The sequence below is a fragment of the Pelmatolapia mariae genome, linkage group LG20 (assembly GCF_036321145.2).
Source record: "Pelmatolapia mariae isolate MD_Pm_ZW linkage group LG20, Pm_UMD_F_2, whole genome shotgun sequence".
Lineage (NCBI taxonomy): Eukaryota > Metazoa > Chordata > Actinopteri > Cichliformes > Cichlidae > Pelmatolapia > Pelmatolapia mariae.
This window is the reverse complement of record NC_086244.1, coordinates 2,085,873-2,107,445: the sequence shown is the minus strand read 5'-3', so window position 1 is coordinate 2,107,445 and position 21,573 is coordinate 2,085,873. Positions and strand designations below refer to the sequence as shown.

Here is a 21,573-nt window from a genome sequence, read left to right as displayed (position 1 = left end):
TGCTATCAGGCCTTTGCCAAACATGATGGCATGCTGAAGAGGTAATCAAACCATTTGATTCAGCTGTGTTGGAGTAGGGATGCATCTAAAAGCTGCAGGATAGTAGCTCTCGAGGACTGGGATTGGGTAGCCCTGGTTTAGAACATAACATGTTAGCGCTCCCTGGTCCTTTTTGGAGACAGATCCTGAGACAGCAGGCAGCTATGGAGAACTCGTGTCAGCTGTGGTAATTAAGTAATACTTTGATTTAATATTGATTTCATGACAACTATCCTCAGGCACATATTCCTGGATATATATAATGACATAAGTAAAACTCCCATTTTAGAATCATTGCCTTCTTTGATCTGACTTATTGCCTCAGACTTTGGCCCTGTGTCCCCAAAAGTCTAGAAAATCCATGACACTGAGTAAGAGGCCTTTATCATGTTATAAGTGAGAGAGTTTGGTGTAACAATGGTTGAACATGCCAAATCAACCCACAACATACTGCCATTCCCCAGCTGTAACCTGCATATGCATCAAACCAAAATCCAGTATCATAGCCACATGATAGACATAAAGATGAGGTTAAAAGGGTTGTATCATTTTGCCAGATAGCTTCATCCCCAAAAAGATAAACATTCGTCAAAAACCAAAGTTTGTGAATATTTGCTGTATTGCCAGGCCTAAACCAACCTGTTAAACTTATCAAATTATTGTCATAGATACAAACCTATTGATTGAAACAGAATAATCCATTCAAGCCTCCATCATCATCCAAGATCACTGTTACTATTCAGATTATTTTATCTCTTTTTTCCTCTAGAATGTTTTGAAAATCAGCATTTTCAATAGATCAATAGACTTTTTAAAAGTTTATTTTGATCCTATTGTTTACTTGTGTAATTGCATTTTTATTGAAATTATGACAGGAAAACCCTTAATCAAATTGTATCTTTGATATCTAATAATATTAACAATAATGTTACATATGTAATATGTACACAATAATAATTTGCAAACAAACAAGAAAAACAGCAAAAAATGTCAATTTCTTTTCTAATACCCTGTATATAAAAACCACATATGACCACAACTCCAAATGTGCAATTGTCACTGCATCTAAACATGACATATTGCAAAAGGTAGAAACATATAATATACAATATGTTCTGAAGCTGGTACTGGTGCAGTTAACTTTGCTTTATGCTCCCATACACAGTAGGTGTTATTTACTTTAACTTGTAATATGTTATAATAAGCAAGTCACTTCTATATTTATGAGAATGTAGACAATAATGTTGGCTGATATGTAAAACTATGAGATATTGAGTGCAGGGAAGATATTAGTGATCGATCAGATTCATGAATGTGTTAGGTACAAAAGCCACTTAGAGAGTGAAACAGAGACTGGCACTGGTTGAAATGTATAGAAAATATTTTATTTTGAACTTTTATGCTGAACTACAAACTGTGAACTGCCATCTCTGCGACCTGTGGTGCCTGGTTTACTCTGTGTAAAACTGCGCCGGTTCCCATGTGTCATCCCACACTTTGCCACTGTCAGGAGAAAAACATAACAAACAACAACCACAACCACACACAAAATAGGATAATTTAGGTTGTGACATATGACAATTTTTTAGGATGAAATATCTTCTATATTCATGTCATACTTTATACACCTTCATTGTAATATAAATTAATCAAATCAAGTCAGAGACTAATAATATATGTAGTAGATGTCAAACAGGACCACAGCAGCAGCCACGAGCCATCGGAACCTGCTGGATGAGAGAGCACAGAAACTCCAGGGAAGAAGTTTAGTTAGTAACATGCATGAACTGCATTACTGAGACATGTATGCTTACAGATGGTGAGGGAGAGGGGGAGAGTTTTTAGTAAAAGGAGATGTGACTGCATCTTCAACCAATACTGAGCCTGCATAACCCTGAAAGAGACAGACAGAGGAGAGGGGGGGGGGGACACTAACCCACAGCAGTCTGGTCCTATGACAGCATAACTAAAGGCTGACCTGAACCAGCCCTAACTATAAGCTCTATAAAGAAGTAAAGTCTTATGCCTACTCTTAAAAGTGTTGACCATGTCCACCTCCAAAACTCATAATGGACTTTGGAGGTGGACTGCTATCAAGCTCCTCACAGAAGAGCAGCTTGATTGCTAAAAGCTCTCAATTTACTTTAGTTCAAATACATGAATTCAAATTGAGGTGAGAACTATTTATCAACAATATGAATGTCTGTTCCCGTTGTTACTACATACCATGTTAAGCAGGGCTTCCACTTGACTTTAACTTCTTCTTTTTCCTGAAAAACATGGTATAAACAAACAGTTAATTAAGAAAGACATGCAAGTTGGATACAAAAAGGAGCTTATAAACATTTATGTACTATTGAATGGCTCAATATATTATAAAATTAGTTTACAAAAACATAAGAACCACTACAATGCTTGTACTGCCAGCATCGAGTGCATGTCAGCAAAGCAACACTGCTTACATTGTGGCTCACAAGCAAAACTAACTGAAGCAGATGTTACTGAATGGGAAGGAGCACCTCCACATCAATCACTCCTTCTGAGCATGATGTCAGGAGGACTTTAAAGAACGTAAACACCAGGAAGGCAGCACGACCAGGTCATATCAGATGGTATGTTCTTATTTAATGTCCTATTTGGAGCAAAATACAGACTCAGTGGCTAAATTAATGTAGATTCAACAAACACAAAAGCTCATGGATAGTCAGTCAGGCACAGTTCAAATCCGGGAAGTCCAAAGATGCAAACAAATCTGCACAACAGCAGGCTAAATTACTTACATTTACAACTCTCCTGTCTACTATCTCTTCATATTTGAAAATTTTCTGGGTACGGTGTTTTCGGCATTCTGAAAAATAACAAATGAAATATTTACATGAGGTCTGTAAAACTGGAGATAATGCAAACATTAAGAAAAAGAAATCTTAACAAACTTAACGAACCTGTCATGTGTTTCGTACACTTACAATACCATAACGTCTAACCTTTCCTTGTCCTTTTTTTGTTTGGGACATCAGAGGTGTACACCGTAGAAATTGAGGGAGATGCAGGATGTGGAGATGGAGAGGAGGATGCAGGAGGAAGCAGAGACAGAGAGGAAGATGCAGGAGGAAGCAGAGACGGAGAGGAAGATGCAGGAGGAAGCAGAGACGGAGAGGAAGATGCAGGAGGAAGTAGAGATGGAGAGGAAGATGCAGGAGGAAGCAGAGACGGAGAGGAGGATGCAGGAGGAAGCAGAGACGGAGAGGAAGATGCAGGAGGAAGCAGAGATGGAGAGGAAGATGCAGGAGGAAGCAGAGACAGAGAGGAAGATGCAGGAGGAAGCAGAGACGGAGAGGAAGATGCAGGAGGAAGCAGAGACAGAGAGGAAGATGCAGGAGGCTGACAGAGGGAAGATGTTGGTACAGGCTCTAAATGAAGAATAAATTCCTCGTTTAGAGCCTCTGGGTCTGGGACTGGTCCAGCATCGACACTGTCAGCAGAGGATGGTCCAGCTGCTGGTGTAGAACTTTCAGCAGGAGGTGAAGCTTGTAATTCTGCAAAATTTTAAATATTACACATTAAAATGGGTTGAAAAAATGTACAGTACACATAAACACATAATAAGTAGTGATTTGCATGTTTTCAGTTAATTTTTTACTAAAGTTACAACTTGTAAATATTGGCATCAAATAAGTCATCTCACACCCTCACTGACCCAAATCATTCAGTACAAGTGCCCTCGGGGGTAGTGTGACATCTGTAGTGCTTTTCTACATTGTACATGAATAAATTAATGAGTGTGACTATAAATCCAGATAGCTAATGATTTTTTTCCTCTGATGACACTACTTACCTGAATTTGTAGTGCATAACATTTGACACTTAAAGCTAGTGCTGTGACTTAAGAGTTTTGTACAATGGTGATGCTAACTACCTAAGGAAGGTAATCAGGTAACCTCTTAAGAAGTATATAAGTTATTTAAGAATCATGGTGTTCATATTGGTAACATTATATAACATTTGTTATACTAGAAAGTCTCGAAGAGAATTATCAGGTCTGGTTTTCGTGAAGATTTTTAAAATTACATTTGTATATACATGAGTGTGAAAGACCATACTATACACACACACACACACATACAAAATTGTTCAGGTGGGTAACACCAGAGGTTCAGTATGGCTAGCTTTGGTGATGTGAACGCCACATGAGGAGGTAATAAGGCATATATAACACTATTTTCATGTTAGCAACAGGACATGTAGAGCAGCTGTCACCTCACAGCAAGACGGTTACTGGTCTGAACCTTGGCTGAATAATAGAATAGAATAGGACAGAATAGAGTAGAGTAAAATAGAATAGCTGGTGACTGTTAACTATCCTCATCCTCACCATCTTGTTTGTCTCTGTGTACCCCGTGATGATCTGCTTTCTTATCTAGGGTGTACCTATGAGGATGGGCTACCTGATAAGGACACCTGGTTACAGATAATGGACAAAGCATATCTTACTTCTCAGAAGGTGTTCATAAAGCTTCCTCATCTTCATGAGGATGTCACGTGCAGCACCTTCCGCTGGTTCGATCTGAGTGATCACGTCCCCTACTATACGGCCCTTACGGTCAAACTGTCCAAGAAACAGAATAGGCTGGTAGCCCAGGGCATGAAGTTTGGAAACCTGCAAGAACAACAAAGAAAAACATATGCAGCCAGTCTTTCGTGTAAGCAAATTGATGTTTAAGTTTCACATCTTTGTTGTTTTATTGTTGTAGATAGTTAAAAAGTATTTATGGTGACCAAACCTGTAAATGTATGATAAAATCCATCTTGAAATGTTTTGTCTCTCAGTTAATAGCCGATTAAATTAAAATTCAGAAGTAGCTTAAATAAAAATAGTTTTTAACAAGTTTTTCGTAGTTTGATGTCTTTAGTGTGATGATGTTATTCTGATATGAATAACTTTTTTATTTATGCTCTTTTATGTGTATATACCTGTCTTGTTAGTTTCTTACTTCGTGATATACAAGAAAACATTGACAACTGTGATTAATAAAGAATTGTCTAGCAGACCAACCACTTATTAGATCAGAACTTTTAAACTTACTGACAACTGGGCTGAATTAACCACCCTGCTCGCATTTCTGTTTTTCTTAACAGAGGCAGCCCAGTTAATGTTTTTAAACTGTTCTTGTTTTTTTTTCAATCCCTCCTTTACGTTCAGGCTGCCCAGGCATCCACTGCATGTCTTCCTGTTGCAGGTGTTTGGAGCCTGACAGGAAGGGCATGGTTTGGTTTTTGGTTTTGTCATGTCTGCAAATGAAAATGTAACATGTAGGGATTATTTCAGGTCTGCTTTGGTTAAATGATTACAAAAATAATTTATGACCAAAGAAATAACTTATATTACGAGGCATTATTACACCATATTTAGAAAAAAAATCGATTAGAGATTAAAGTCGTTAATATTGAGTTAATTACGTGAATAGGGTTAAAAAAACTGAATTGATTAAAGAAAAGATACATTGCTAAAATAGAGCAGTACTAACATTAGCTGGCTGGCTAAGCAAGTGTCTTACACATGGGAATACATCACAAAGAAAAATTAAATAAACTTTTGCAGAAGTAGTTCTCTTGGTACACAGACTGCTCTGTGAAAACATTTCAAGTTTAATATCAGCTGATTAATATTTCAGTGAACATGCAAATTACCCACAGTTTATCACAACTTACCTAGCTAAGATCTGTGTCGAGTCGGAAAATTCCTGCAGGACCGTGAGTTGAAAGATACATTTACTACGACTCCCAAGATGCATTGCAGTAAAAACCATCCAATCGCCTTGCTTAAGATCTGTTGACGTGTCGCTAAAGGCGCGCTGTAGATAAATATTGCAATTTGTAAAAAATAAAATAAATAAAAATAAATTTGCAATTTGTAATTACATAATTAAACACTGGGCCAGTTTATTTTCGCATTATCAATGGTTATTATTTTAGAGTAAATAAAGGAATAACGGGTAGCACCAAGCTGTTGTTATCTTCATTTCCATAGCAACGGCGGTTGAAGATTATGGGTAGTGTGCAGTTACGGGATTAGTGCGTTGTCTGCATAAATTGGTCTGATTGGTTGGAGCCGAGCGCATCCAAAACTAACAGATCGCACTTTCAGATCGTGAATCACTTTGGAAAACACTGTGTGATGGCCACAACATGAAGCGATTTTATTGTTGAATTATCAGTGATACTTTCATGTGTTTTTGTTGAGAAATGTTAACGATGTCATTAAAAGAAAGCATTAAATTCGGGAGAAAAACCCGTTCGCGGAGAGGGTCCCCGGTTCTATAGTTAGATTGTGCTTCACGGCGTCATGTTTCGCCGTGACGGGGTTATTATTTGGTGTAAATGGATGGCTGGAGCCTCTGCTTGAAGCGTCTCTGATCGCCGCGAGCGGGATCATATTGGAATGAATTGACAACCCACAGCGTCACATAAAAACGTGGAAGGGTACCTTTAGCGTCAGCATGAGAAGTTAAGGGACGTGACAAATCGTCAGTATTTTACGCCTCGGGAGTGAGAACGGGTTGCTATGGATTCTAGGTGACACAGGTTCTATCAATGTGAATTACCATAAGAAATATTTTATTTTACTTGCGAGTACTGCAGTGAAAAAATGTATTCTGCTACATTGGAAATCTGAAAATTCTCCAACATTGAGACACTGGATCAGTGAGCTAGTGTCCTACTGCACACCTGAGAAGATATCGTATAGTGCAAAAGGGAAGTATGGAACCTTTGAAAAAATCTGGGGCCCCTTCTTGGCAGTACTACCATCTCTGGACCTAACAGATTATAGAGGTGATGCAAGCCCCCCTGGGTCTGCCTTGAGTTGATCCCCGGTTGGGCTTTCCTGACTCGACTTCCTGAATGGTGTGGTTTTATCGTGGGGGGTGTTGATTCCTGTGCATGGGAGTTTCTATAGATAGGTGTAAATATGGGCTGTCTGGATATACGAATGTGATGAGGTTGAGAGCCATACAGGGGTAAAGGGGTGGGGGGATGGTGGGAGGGGTTCACATGATGTGTTCTGTGTTTTCTGTTTTGCTCACTTTTTTTTGTTTTTTGTTTTTTTTGTTTTGTTGTTTTTTTAGTTCTTTCTTTGTTTGTTTGTTTTTTCAAAATTCTTTCTGTAATTACCAATGTCGTCATGTTATTATTATTATTATTATTATTATGTTTTTATTTTTTGTGTTTGGTTTTCGGATGTCTGAGGTTATCCTTGAAAGGCATAGATACAAGAGTGTGCACCTGGGAGTGTTTCTGTGGTCACAATGGCCTGCCATGTCGTGGTTAGTTGTTGATGCTTGCTCTGTGCCAAAGTTGTGAGTTTTCTGTTTGTTTGTTTGCTTTGTTTGTTTGTTTTTTTTGTTTGTTTTCCAATTTAAAAATGAAAATAAAGCTTATAAAAAAAATATGTGCCTTCTTTACTGGGACAGAAAGGGGAGTTTGAAAGGTCCGGCCCACTTAAGATCAAAGTGGCCCGTCATGTGAAATAAGTCTAACACTCCTGATTTAAAGGTTCAGTTACCTGAAAGTGATCGAGCTCATTACTGTCACAGCAAACAGCATCATGACTGATGAGCAACTGGAAACGATGAGCTCATATTTGTATTATACATTTCTAGTCTTTCTGGCCACTGAGAGCACTTAATGCCAAAAGACACATTTAGTAAATCAACCTTTATTCTGAAAACTTAAAGCACTTTATCTGCCCCACATCCACGTCCAGCTCAGAAAAGGCTCTGCACACTGACACTTCCCTTACAGTACTGCTGTTTGGGTCTCAGTGAATTCAGACTGGAAATTTCTTCACTTCATTTGTTTATTCATTTAATGGAGCTCCAATACCATCCAGTACAACTCGTTTTATTTCCATTTCTTATTTTATTTTTATTTTAGATCCATTCATCCAAAAGAGCACTACTGGTGCAAACTTGGTTGACTGTGTGTGTTTATGAGTTGTAATGAGACCATAAAGGTTCCAGTTGTTCACGTCCAAGATGACTGTTTTTGTGACTTTTTGTGATAACCTTATCCCACCAACGTTGTGGAGGTTCAGCTTTTTGGATCCAATTAAAATCAAATCACTCATAATGATTCTCTGGAATAGAGTAGAATTCGTACAACAGAGTTTATTAAACATTGTCATATGAACAGCAGAAATAAGACATAGAAAGCAAGCAACACGAATGAAAGTGAAGCGACCGCAGGGTGTAGATCCTTAAAGCACAAACAGAAAAAACACACAAAAGACAGTCTAAGGAGCTTGGAAAGAAAAGCATCTGGACTTCTTTAAGTTGCTTGAAGACGTTTCACCTCTCATCCGAGAAGCTTCTTCAGTTCTAAGGTCAAATGGTGGAGAGTCCCAGATTTAAGCCCAGTGGGAGTGTCCCCCCAAAGAGGGTCAAAGGACCCCCTGATGATCCTCTACCTAATCACATGAGCCAAGTAGAGGTGGAGCTAGGTAGGTAGAAGATCATCAGGGGGTCCTAAATATAACAGCCGTGTGATTCAAACATGCAGGTTAAATGCTAAACACAGTGACTTCACTATATATATAAGACACTTCATCGTGAGTATGCATAGTATATATGATTACACAGAATTTATGAAACTATGATTACATGTCTATGGCATATATGTCATAATAAAATCCACAACATCAGGTTTGGCTGTTCTGGCTTTTCAGTAACTTCCTCACAGCCGCGGCTGCTGGAACTGCTGCATCATTATGTAACTGACTCCCAGCAGATACTACTGTAACTCCCAGCTGACCCTGTTGGTTCCAGTGTACACCTGTCCTCTCACCTCACCTGTAATGGTTTAAACTGACTGATGTGTTTTGAGTTCCTCCTGTGGAACCAGACTATGCTGCTGTCACAGAGGTGAGTTTGAGGAACTTTCAAACACATCGTGCTGATACTAAAAAGTCTTTCTTCTGCTGCTGATTTCAGTAAATGGACTCCATGCTTGTCTCACTGTTTGAGTCAGTTTGTGTTAACAAATCTAAACATTATTGAAAATGCAGCAACTGATCAACAGTTTCATCTTTATTTGTTCTCTTTTTTCAGGAGGAAGACGACTCGAGCAAATGTTGCATCCTCAGAGAGACATGACTCCATTCTCCTTTTGGCAACTTTATTCTCCTCAGTTTAGCTTTGGAGTTTACAGTCTGACACACTATTTTTCCTTTTTTCTGCGTTTCCTGATGACATCACACATCTGAACTCTGACCTACTGGAACTAATGAACTACAAAAATTAACTGAAACTACAATAATTGACTGCAAATGTGTCCAAAAATGAAACACTATTAAATAAGTATAGACTTTAGAGACTTTTCCAACTTTTCAGAAAATGTATGTTTTATAACTACTTTTAGATCGCAACACCCTCCCCTACAAAAGAAAAATGTTGTCACACATTTTCAACAACAGCTGGAGCTTTAACCTCCTCCTCCAAACTACTTCTCTCCTCCACCTGTTCCTCTTCAGGATGCCCCTCTGCTCTGAAAGCAGGCTCAGACTTCTCTCCGAGTGCTTCACTCCGGGGGCAGAAATCCTCTGCTTCTGAGTTGAGGGGGTGGATCAGCATACCTGAGTGCTGTCTACATGTGACAGTCATCTTCACTAGAACTGCCCGTGTCCATTTGGTCAGTATCAGGCTTGGTTTGATGATGTCTTCTTGTTGACTGTCTCTGTTTGTTTCCACGGCTTTTCTCTTTCAGGCTGCATTCACACACCCCAGACTTGTCAACCAGGTAAGGACACGGCAACAGTAGGTGTAACACTCGTCTTCTTCCTGTCCCCTGCAATGGCTCAACCACATACACTGGAGTATCAGGACCTTTCCTTACAGTGATGACATGAATCATGTCCTCCCAATAGCTGCGCAGTTTCCCAGGACCCCCTCTGGGTGTGAGATTTCTCACCAAGACATGGTCACCTGGCTGAAGCACAGAGCTCCATGCGCGTTGATTGTAGTTTTTCTGCCCTCTTCTTGCACTCTTTCTCATGTTCTGCCTCACAATTGCCTCTTGGCCTCTTGCATAAATCTCCATTTCTCAAATTCTTTCCCCTGGTCATGCTGTATTTTGGATGGGAAACCAAAGCGCAGGATAAAATCATCAAAGAGCTTTCTTGCCGCAGTCTTCCCAGACTTGTCCCTTGTTGCGTATGCCTGAGCATATTTGGTGAAATGATCCACGACTACGAGTATGTATTCCTCACCTCCTTTGCATTTGTCCAAATGCAGATAGTCAATGGATATCATCTCAAACGGCGCAAAGGTCTCAATGCTCTGAATTGGTGTTCTGGTTATTCTGATAGGCTTCTTCTTCTTTATACAGCAACACACCTGAGTGACATAGTGCTCCATTTCCTGCCTCATTTTAGGCCAGAAGAAGCTCTCCCTGGCGAGAGCGACCATCCTGTCTGCGCCTAAATGTCCCATCTCCTCATGTAGATGTTTATAGACCATGGGCTTTAATGAGTCAGGAAATACTAACTGCTTTATCCTTGTGGTCTCACGCCTCATAATGCCATCTCCATCAATCTGCAAATGGGGCCACTGCCGGAGAAGGTACCTAACTGTCTCACTGTCCGTCATCTTTTCTTTATGCTTCAGGTAGGTGTGTGTTCTTTTCAGGGACAATACTTGGTTTATGGCTGACAGGGGATTTCTTTAAATCACCCTGCCGTTCTTCAGCTGAGACATCTGAGTCAGAAAACACAACACTGCAGAAGTTTTTCACTCGCGAGGGGCAGTCATGGAACGCACGAATCTGCGCCCCACGACTGTCTGCGACGTTTATTTATACAAGATAGTCTGTGTGTGTGTGTGTGTGTGTGTGTGTGTGTGTGTGTGTGTGTGTGTGTGTGTGTGTGTGTGTGTGTGTGTGTGTGTGTGTGTTACATAGATAACAACATCACTCCAGTAGCGGGACTTTCCCTTTTCTACATCTGTATGTTCTCGTAAAAGAGCTGAGCTTTCTCTTCTCTACATCTAAATGTTCAGAACAACAGGAAGCGGTTAGTATCTGCATAAGTTCAGCACACAAGTTACTAGGTGAAAAGTCATGTAGAAATATGCTTAATGACAAATAATGAAAGGATACATTTCATGCAGCTGATCACATATATACAATATTCTCTTAACAATGGCTATGTCTGGATTCTGGGCACCTCAGATGCTGTCTACTGTGGGGCGATTTTGGCTCAAGAGTTGACAGTTCGTTTTGTAATCGGAAGGTTGTCGGTTCAAGCCCTGGCTCTGACAGTCTTGGTCGTTGTGTCCTTGGGCAAGACACTTCACCTGTTGCCTACTGGTGGTGGTCAGAGGGCCCGGTGGCGCCAGTGTCCGGCAGCCTCGCCTCTGTCAGTGCGCCCCAGGGCAGCTGTGGCTACAATCTAGCTTGCCATCACCAGTGTGTGAATGGGTGGATGACTGAATGTGTAAAGCGCTTTGGGGTCCTTAGGGACTAGTAAAGCGCTATACAAATACAGGCCATTTACTGCAAAAGGCTGAATTGGTTCTGAGACAATGCATCCCTCTGGCAGTGCGTTGACAGTAGCACTCTCCTCACATTTTGGATGTGTTGTTCGAAGCTTGAGCTAAAGACGAGTACATCATACAAATATGGGACACACACGTCATCCCTGAGGTCTCCCAGGCATCCCTCCATGTAGCGCTGGAGTGCTGCTGGGGCATTAGTAAGGCTGAATGGGACCCTCACCCACTCATAGAGTCCCCATGTTGTTATAAATGCGGTACAGGGTCTGCTGTTCTCACTCATGAAACCCTGGTGATAAGCCTTTCCCTGGTCCAATACTGTGAACAAGGAGTTGCCCCCGAGGTTTTCCAGGATCTCTTGTATTCTCGGGATGGGATGTCTGTCGGGCAGTGTCTTCGCATTCAGGAGCCTACAGTCTACGCACAAGCGAAGGCCACCATCTTTCTTCCTGACACATACCACAGGTGAAGAATATGAAGAACAAGACTTTTGGATCCAGTCCTGATTGAGTAAGTCCTGTATGTGTGCTTTAACTTCCTGATAAAGGTGTCTGGGGATTGCATATATGTCTTTTGCACAGGCACATTGTCTTTTAGCTTTTAGCTAGTATCTCCAGGTACAGATCTGTCATGCATCCCATGTCCCAGTCATCTTTCGCAAAAACATTGCATTCCTCCCTCAGCATCTGTTTTACCTGCTACTGTTGGTCACTTGTCAGATGGCGCAAATCCACTGGTGGGTCCCAGGGCTCAGTTTGTGTTGTCTGACTGGACTGCACTGTGGGTGAGGAAGCACTCTCTGATGTTTTAGAAAGCTCACCCTCCATACATTTTACCTGGTGCATGTAGTTGGCATCAACATTGTGCAGCCATCCCAGTGTAGTGCGGCCACAGAGGGTGATATCATGGTCAGTCATATTTTCCACAGTCACTGCAACTTTAGCATTATCTTCTGAGGGGAGCTGAATTAGCCGTTCTCTAACAACTAGGCCTTCTGCTCATGGTGTGTCACGATTCGGCTCCAGCACTGCATCGGACCCACCTAACACATTCTTATTTAACCAACCACATTGCACTGTCATCATGTTACACTTCAAAACAAAAATAAAACACCATTAAATAAGTATAGTCTTTAGTAAGTATTTCAGTATCTGCTGAACTTTAGTAAGTTTTATAACTACTTTTAGATCACAACACAAACTCACCTAGTCTGAGGTGAATTTGTCCAAGTGGACTTTTGGCTCATGTGGCCAAGTGCTGGTGGCTCGTTCTCGAGCCCTGGCCCCAGCTCAGGAGTGGCACCACAGTAACTCTGACCCACTGAGCAGGAAACCTGACCATTTTTGTCCTCGTACAAATTTCCCCTTTGCTAAATTCTAAGTATTGAAATGACTGCAAAAAAATCTTCCTGTGTGTCACAACTTCAGAGTCAGTCATGAAAACAAACAAAATAGAGATTTTCTTTTGGACTGCACATCCATCATAGACGTCACACCCTTACACGGTGTGACGTACGAGCACTCAGCTCCACTTATTTTTAACTTTAGCAATATGAACCTCCTCTATTTGCTTCTGCAATGAGTATCAGTCCACTGTTTAAAACTAATACTGTAAAAAGATTTTTATTCAAAGAAATTCATTAACAAGAACAACCACAGCAACTCTGCACACACTAAACTTCATATTTACCAAAGAAACCTGAAAATCTAAAATTTAATGTCTTCAAAGTCTCAGCAGTTCATGGTCAGTGAAGATGTTTCCTCTTTGTTCTTTGTGAGAATAAAATGATTCTCCATCTAAAAACAGCGCAGTAAAAGGAAAGATATTAACTGTTCCCTCAGTGCTGTTGAGCAATAAATTTGTCAAACTTGGTCAGTGTTGACGTTCAACTTCCTTTCCTGCCACGAGCTGACCTCAGACTCAGTGAGATAGCATTAACAGGAAGTCGAGCTGTTGCAGCTGTTATAGACAAAAACAGCCTTAATGCAACTTTTTAAAACAGGCAAGAATGATCCTCTATCCTGGGTCTTTGTGCTGGATGTCATGTTAGTTGTGATGTAATATTTAAGTTTCATTATTATGTCCAGTCAAAATGAAACTAAGTTAATTAAATAAGGAATTATCTAATAAAAATATGAACACAAGATTCAAAAGATCTTACAGAAAAGCTCAGATCTTTAATGAAGGTCGGACAGATTTACAACCTCAGAGTCAGCAGATACTGAAATACTGTGAAGTCTCAAGAACAATATGTACATATAACAATGGCACTTATTATCATTTAAGAGTTTTAATATTAGAAGAAGACTAAATGAATTTTAGCTGAGGTGGAAGAATCAGCTGGACACATCATCTCATTTTAAATGAGTGATGTGAATTCTGGTTTCAGAGATAAATGTAAATGTAAAGAGGTGCATGAATGAGCAGGAAGCCCTGCAGCAGACTCACAGACGGATGCAGAGGGAGGAGTGTAGAGGTGCTGTGCTGTTTGGAGGAGGGACTCCTTCAGTTAGAGAAGTGAGGCGTCACAAGTTCCTGGTTTCCAGTGAAGAAGAAGAGAGGCAGCAGTAAACCATCAGAGCCTCATCATGAAAGTCCATCACACTCTGATCTGCTTCTTCTTCCTCTGTGAGTACATTCACTTTTTCTTTCTGTCACTCTCATTCTTCCAACATGTTTCTTTCTATTGTTAAACATGATGATCAGAGTCAGCTATGAGTCACTTTCATGGACGCTTCTTCCATTCAAACTGCTTTTATTCATGATTTCATGGATCTGTTTGTGGCCAGTATGGACAGAAGAAACCATCACAGTGAGCACATTCATGGACATGTCAGCTGCTCACTTTGGCTTTAGGACTTGATCACATGTGAAACCATTATTTCAAACACAGCTCATTACAAGTGTTTGTTACTTCCTCAGAATAAACTGGACAGTCAGTAAAATAAAGGGAACAAACTCAGCCTGCTGCCTTCAGAGTTCATCCACTTAGCTGAACTTTAATTTGACTAAACTAAGAAAATCTGCCTGCAAACATTTTGTTCCTGATAACTCAGATGAAACAGAATAAACTGCCTCACATCCTGCAGCCAAATATAAAACTGTGAGTCATCGTCTAAAACCAAAGTGTGAATAACTCAGGAATGTTAAACTTTTAGTTTCCTCTTGATCACAAACAGTTTAGTGACAGAACTCTAACAGGACTGAATGTGGATCTTTGTTCTGACCAATGAGGAGAGAAAAGTGAAACAGAAGCTGATGTTTAAACTCTGAGCTCTCAGTGTTTCACATTCAGACTTTAGTCTCAGTGTGTCTGTGTGTGGATGCTGTGATCAGGCTGCAGCTTCTTACAGGAAGTACAAACAGTAACTATTGATGGTTCATGTTTCCAACAGCTCTGCAGGATGGAAACCCTGAAGTCAACATCAACAAAAACATTTCCTTTGGAGTCGTTGGAGGAAATCTTACAGCTGAATTCTTCTTTCCTGCTGTAACATGGAAAATGTTCTGCAGAGCAGAATGTAAAGGAGGAAACGTTCTTATTAATACAACAGATGAGAAGCATCAAACTCACAGATACAGCATTGAACATACATCTGTAGAATATGCTCCTCATTTGTCTGTGAGCATCACACAGCTGATCATGTCTGATGCTGGACAGTACAGCTGTGCTGCAGGTGAATCTCCATCATCAGTTTCATACAAACAGTTTGAAGTTGTTGTTGCTGAAGGTGAGTTTCAGTTTAAACTGTGGAAATGTGGATTTCTCTGTTTTGTCTTTTGTCTCTGAAAGTCTGAAGAAAAGTTTTGTGAAACTTCGGAAACTCTGAAGTTTTTTTTTATTTTACTTAATCTTTTAATCAGTCACTGACTCTGAACAAAACTTCTCTTTACCACATTGTGTTTTTTTAACGATAGTTATGTATATAACTATAGAAAAGAACATTCGTGTCTTAATCTCCATCATGTCAGGATGATGTGAGTGAATCGTGCTGCAGACAGACACATTTATTTCATCAGAAGCTGTGGTGGAGGGTTGTGGGCAGGAGACAATAACACGCTCTATGTGAGATTAGCTAATATGATATATGAGGTATCGTCTAAGTGATCAGCTGATCTGCTTTCTGTGGTTGAGCTGGACTTCATGAGCATGAACTAAACTGTGTTCAGTTTGAGTTTGAAAATGAAAATCAAAGGTTTGTGTGTAAATTAGAATTTATCTGTTTGATCCATATTTTTATTGCACAGTGTTCACTGAGGGGTTTTTAACATCACATTATTCTCATGTTACTGGATTAAATTTGAGGCTCTGCTCTGTAACCACAGTGAGTCCTGGTTCATGGTTTCAGTAATGATGTTGGGTTTTTGATTGGATTTCCTCTGATCACCTGCACAGGAACTGAAGCGTTCAGGGTTAAAGTCTGAGTTTCCTAAACCACAGTCCTGTGTGTCTCACTGAACCTGACATCAACATTTAGCATGAAGCTTTTTACCAGCTCGCTAAGTTAACCCATTCATTGCCAGTGTGTTCACATGAAAGAGGCGGGAGCAACATCCGACCAATCAGAAACATGGAGACGTGCTGACATCAGAGCAGCTGTTTTTACAAAGAAAGATAAAACTATAAAGAGGTTAAACACATACAGCAATACAGACTAAAGTAATCTGTAGCTTAGTGTTAATAATACAGCATGAATGCTGTGTTCAGTAAGACTGTGAACGAGCTACTGGATTAATAAAGTTTAGGTTTTTGAAGCCATCTGTGTAAGTAATCAATGTCTCAGCTCATTAAAACACAGAATCTGATGGATTATAATCAGCATTTCATTAAATTCATGTTTAAAAGGAAGGTTTTAGTTTTTATTCTTTTAAATGCACCTCTTGTTAGAGTTGTGACTGTGTGCAAATCTGATGTGAGGTCAACAAACAGCTGCTTGTTTTAGGATCAGATACTTTTAATTATAAAACGATAAAACTGCAATAGAAAAAAAGAATCAGGGAATAAATTTGTATTTAAGAGTTAATATTTCTTCAGGCATCAACAGGGAAAGCAAAGACATTAAACACCACTATCTGCTGTCAGAGGTCTCGGGGTTTTCCAGAGATCTGATTGGACAGTAGGTTGTGGTTTGCTGGTGATCTGTGATCTGGAACATAACCTGCTCTGGAGCAGATTAGCTAAGCATATATATTAGCACGGTGATGTAAACGGGTAACAAGTGAACCAGCTTCATATTAAAAACATGATTAACCCTGAAGTTACGTGGACAAGATTAAATCCTGCTTTGTACAGTAAACACTGTAAAACCTCCAGAGTGACACTAGCAGAGTGTCTGTATGTGTCCACTGTTTATGATGATGTTATGATGATGGCACGAGGAGGTCGCACTGAATCTGAAGAATTCACTTCAATCACTGTTGAACTCACTGTTCCAGCCACAGACTGGTTGAACTGGGCAGCTCCCAGTGTTACTGTGGGTCAAACTGGAGTTACAGTGATCAGACTGCATCATCTTCAGCACAGATAGTAACTATTGATTGTTTGTCACTTTAACAGCACTGCTGGATGGAAACAATCCTGCTCAGCTGAAACACTTCAATAAACAAACTGGAAGCTCTCTCACAGTCGGGTGTTACTTTAAACCCTCTGGAGGACAAAAGTTCTTCTGCAGGGGAGAATGTGGAGAGGACGAGGTTCTTCTTCAAACAGATGATGAAGATGATTTCAAAGACAGATACAGAATTGGATTTAGAGGACCTTCAGAGGAGACATATAGAGGAGGAGAAATTCTGTATGTGACAATCTCACAGCTGAATGAGTCTGACTCAGGACGGTACAGATGTTCTCTGAATCGATCTCCTGTTCATGGTTCATTCAGAGACTTTGTGCTCAGCGTCACAGATGGTGAGTTTTCCCTGAAAATGTTTTTAATGTTGCTAATTTAATCATTGATAGCTGCTGCTGTTTCAGATAACCAGACATATTATCTTACAGCCATACTGTAGCTAATGATTTGCACTTTTTCTGGAACTAAAATTTAATTTGACAGTTTTTCTGGAGCAGAATCAAAACTTGAAGCTATTTTAAAATCTGAATTTCAGAATTTTTCTTTACACTTTTATCCCAGATGTCAGATACTGCAGATCTATCAGACGCTGCTGGTGTCTCACCTTTAAGAAAGAGGTGTTCTTTGACTTTGGTAATTTCCAAACTGGCTGCAGGAGGACTGATGTGTCCTTTTTGTTAAAGTGCTACAACATCAGGAGATGGGAAAGGTCACAACGTTTGAAGACAGCAGTCTGTGTCCACTCTGAGGGATTTTTGTGTTTGTTTCTTGCTTTCATGCACTGGTTTGGACGCATATTAATGTTTGGCTATAGTAAGGAAGAATATTAGGGTAGTTAAAATACACCCAGCATGTCGAACAATGATACCTGCCTACTGTGATGTCAAAGATGTGATGTTACAAACATCCTTACTCGCAGTGAGAGACACACTTTGACACACAGTCATGTTTGACTCTGAGTATGTGAGCTGGCAGCTTTTTCTCAGATCTCTGCTTTTAAATAAGAACCACATCTAAACCAAACTTCACTCTCTGACCTTTCAGCAGTCGTCCAATCAGCCTTCTCACCTTCACTCACCTCGAGTGTAACCACGGAGCAGCCTGAGAAAACATCTGAAGGTATAATTGTGTCCACAGTTTTTAAAGATCCTCCTCTGTACACGACCACTGTGGAATTTATATCAAAGAATTTAGTTAATTTAAAACATTTAATAAAAGCTGTACTCAAATGTTGATGGTTTGATTTAAAATCCACTGCTGTGGTCTACAGATATAAACTTAGATAAAGATGTGCTGTTGTTCAAACACGTATGGTTTTAACTGGAGAATGAGACTGTTTAACACAGTAATGCAAAACCAGCTCTCCAACTTACCCTGAGTCTGAATTTAGGTTCATACAGGTAAATATGAGAAATACTAAACTCTTGAACAGAGTTTCTCTGTCATGTTAGTAAATTACTAACATGACAGAGAAAATATTGATTACAGGCTGTATCAGGAGGTGTGAGTGTAAACAAACGTCTTCTGAATCTGCTGCAGATGATTTGCCGTCTGTGGGTCTGACTGTGGCTGTCGTCATCATCATCATCATCATCATCATCATCATCATCCTGTTATCAGTGTCTGTGCTGATATTCTGCAAGAAACGATCTGCAAAACCAAAGAGTGAGGCAACAGGAAACACACACATGCACAGACACACACACATGAACGAGCACACAGACAGACACACACAGAGACAAACACACACACAGGCAGTGTGTATCTAAGATGTCTTGAGTTGTGTGTAACAGCCACTGCAGCCGCTGTAACAGGCCGCCATGTTTAACTGCATCACCTGACTTCCTGTTGTTTTCAGCACACTCACACACACCTGTCCTCTCTCCTCACCTGCACTGGTTCAAACTCACTGATGTGTTTTTCAGATCCTCCTGTGGAAACAGAGTACGCTGCCGTCACAGAGGTGAGCGCCACGAACTCTGACATCATCAGAGTTTGATGTTACAGGATTTGAAGAAATGTTTTTTCTTCTCCTGCAGACCAACAACGCCGTGTATGAGGAAATCAGAGACGAGGGCGGACAGAAAGGAGCCGCTCCTGTGGAAATCAGTTCAGTTTATGCTTTGGCCAAATACAACAACACGCCTGAAACCACCGATGACTACAGCATGATCACTGCAGCCACGCCTGAGCACAGCGTAAGGACAACGCTGCACAGAACAAACCAAAACTGTAATCTGGGAAAGGCTTTGTATCTGGGACATTTTTCCTTTGTGTTGTTCATATTGTCGACTTCTACTGTCTGTTGTGATGTGTCACATTTAGCTGCATCAACTCGTGCTGATCTCGCCTCTTGAGCCAAAACCAACTCACAGTTTGCCAAATCGCAGAAGCCCTCTGCTTTGTCTTCACTAAACCCTCTGTAACTTTGCTCTGTTTCACTACAGCATCAGTCTTTGCACAGATCATGTTCATGTTGATTCCTGGTTTAGTGTGCACTCCAGAAAATTTTAAAAGTTGTTATAAAACTAAAAAAAATTGGGCGAGGAAAAAAAAATCGTCTTATTTTTCCAGACTCAAACACTTTGACACAATAACATCTGCTGTAATATTTACACCTCTGATGAAGCCTCACAAGTGTTTATTTTAATACCACACACAGTTTGTAATTGCAGAGAAATACTCTATTCATTTTGGGTGTGTTGTTTCCAAGCAGGAACCTGAGAAAGACCCCTGGGGTTTAACAGGCTAGCTTCAGGAAACAGCATGAACATATTAATAAAAACAAAATTCCAGTAAAAACAATAAAATCTCTGTTTTTTGTTTTTGTTTTTCAGGCTGAAGACGACTCGAGCAAACTCACAAAAACTGAGCTGAATAGTTCAAAACCAGACGTGGACTCTCCCAGCAGCACCTCCCCTGAGCCTCAGGGAGACGCAGGCTCTGACTCGAGCCCGTCTCTGGAAAATCCACTGTATTCTACTACAGACTAGCTTCTATTCTGCTGATGGCATATTTTCTGCTGCAGTGTTCAAAATGAAGTCGTTCTCTCACAAAATGTGAGAATTTTTTAATTCAACGATGTGACAGTTTGAGGAAAACAGTTAAATACAGGGAGAGCTTTGACTTTCTGATACACAAGCTTTAACGATGGGAAGAAATTCTGCTGTTGGCTGAAGTAACCAAACTAAAACTAGGCTGAAGTTTCATATTTTACACGTTCATGCTTTACAGTCTCATCCCTAAATGAGTTCGTCATTCTTTACACTTAGCCAGAAGTAAACCGTTAAGAGTACAGACTGTACATTTTACTGAGCTAAAGCTAATAACTGTTTAATAATTTTAGTAATAAATGCTGATTGTTTTTTTTAAAGTGGAGAGTGTTATCTGTGCATTCACATGAGGTCATAATAATGATTTGTTGTGGGAGCATCTTTGCTTAACAGCCATGTTCACTATTACGTTTCATGCTAATGTTCTTTAAAGATAATGTATTTTTTATTTATTTTAAATTTCTTTGCAGAGTATCTGTCAAATAAATGTTCAACTCATGGTATTTGTTTTGCATTTATAAAATTTTCCTATTTTATAAATAGTGTGAGATTGCAAACATCTGTTTCAGGCAGCAGCAAATACAGGAAGTCAGTAAGTTTGCATAAGATGTGTTCTTCACTGCCTCAGTATGACCTGTGCTGTTAACTGAAATTACCCTTGGAAACATTTACATATGTGGTGATTAATGTCACCACTGTCATGTTTTCAGTCTGATTAGTAGTAGCTGAGAGAAGGACAGTAGGACAGATAAGGACAGCAGAGCGCTGTATGAGCATCTGTGGGACAGAATCGACTCCCTCAGCAAAGACCTTCATCGTGTGACGCAGACGCAGGCTGTGAGAGCCTGTGTTGATAACCAGAGGCTTCACAGGTATTTCAGGGGTTGTTCTGTCAGTTTGCTAATGAAAGGTTACTGTGAGAGGCTTTGGGACGGGAGCAGCAGGAAGCTGGATGAATCTGCTTTGATTCAGCCATTGATCATTTTCATTTCATTTTATTAGTTTCTCGCTGTTTAAATTAATTCATACTCGTTAATTTTAGGGCAGTTAATAACCCCAGTTCCAAGAAAGGTTCAAAGTTGTGTAAAAATTGAACCAAAAAATTAATTTAACAATCTGCAAATATTTCATTCACAACAGAACACAGAAAATATATCAAATGTTTAAACTAAGAAAAGGTAATTTCAAGAAAAAAGAGAAAGAACAAAGAATAAAAAAGGAAAAGAAACCCAGGCCTGCTTTAGTAAGTTCCTTATTTTGCTTCTGCATTGCAGTGTTTAAAACTAATACTGTATAATGTTTTATTACAGTTTTATTACAGTTTCTAGTTAAATAAATCAAACACTGGTGAAGAGTAAAGTCCCAGTAATG

At 39.9% G+C, this 21,573-nt stretch overlaps 1 protein-coding gene across 2 annotated transcripts; it reads left to right on the top strand.

The window, feature by feature from the left end:
• The first annotated feature begins 14,109 nt into the window (after positions 1 to 14,109).
• On the top strand, positions 14,110 to 20,651 carry LOC134619064 (uncharacterized). Of its 2 annotated transcripts, none has more exons than XM_063464788.1 (8): positions 14,110 to 14,210; positions 14,978 to 15,313; positions 17,140 to 17,487; positions 18,197 to 18,268; positions 18,689 to 18,814; positions 19,075 to 19,112; positions 19,189 to 19,347; positions 19,987 to 20,651. In XM_063464788.1, exons 1-8 carry the CDS (start codon positions 14,171 to 14,173, stop codon positions 20,140 to 20,142), a joined length of 1,275 nt encoding a protein of 424 aa, XP_063320858.1. In that variant the 5' UTR covers positions 14,110 to 14,170; the 3' UTR covers positions 20,143 to 20,651. The 2 variants fall into 2 exon arrangements, with proteins under 2 accessions (XP_063320858.1, XP_063320857.1); XM_063464787.1 differs by having other exon boundaries at positions 18,194 to 18,268.
• Positions 20,652 to 21,573: the final 922 nt, after the last annotated feature.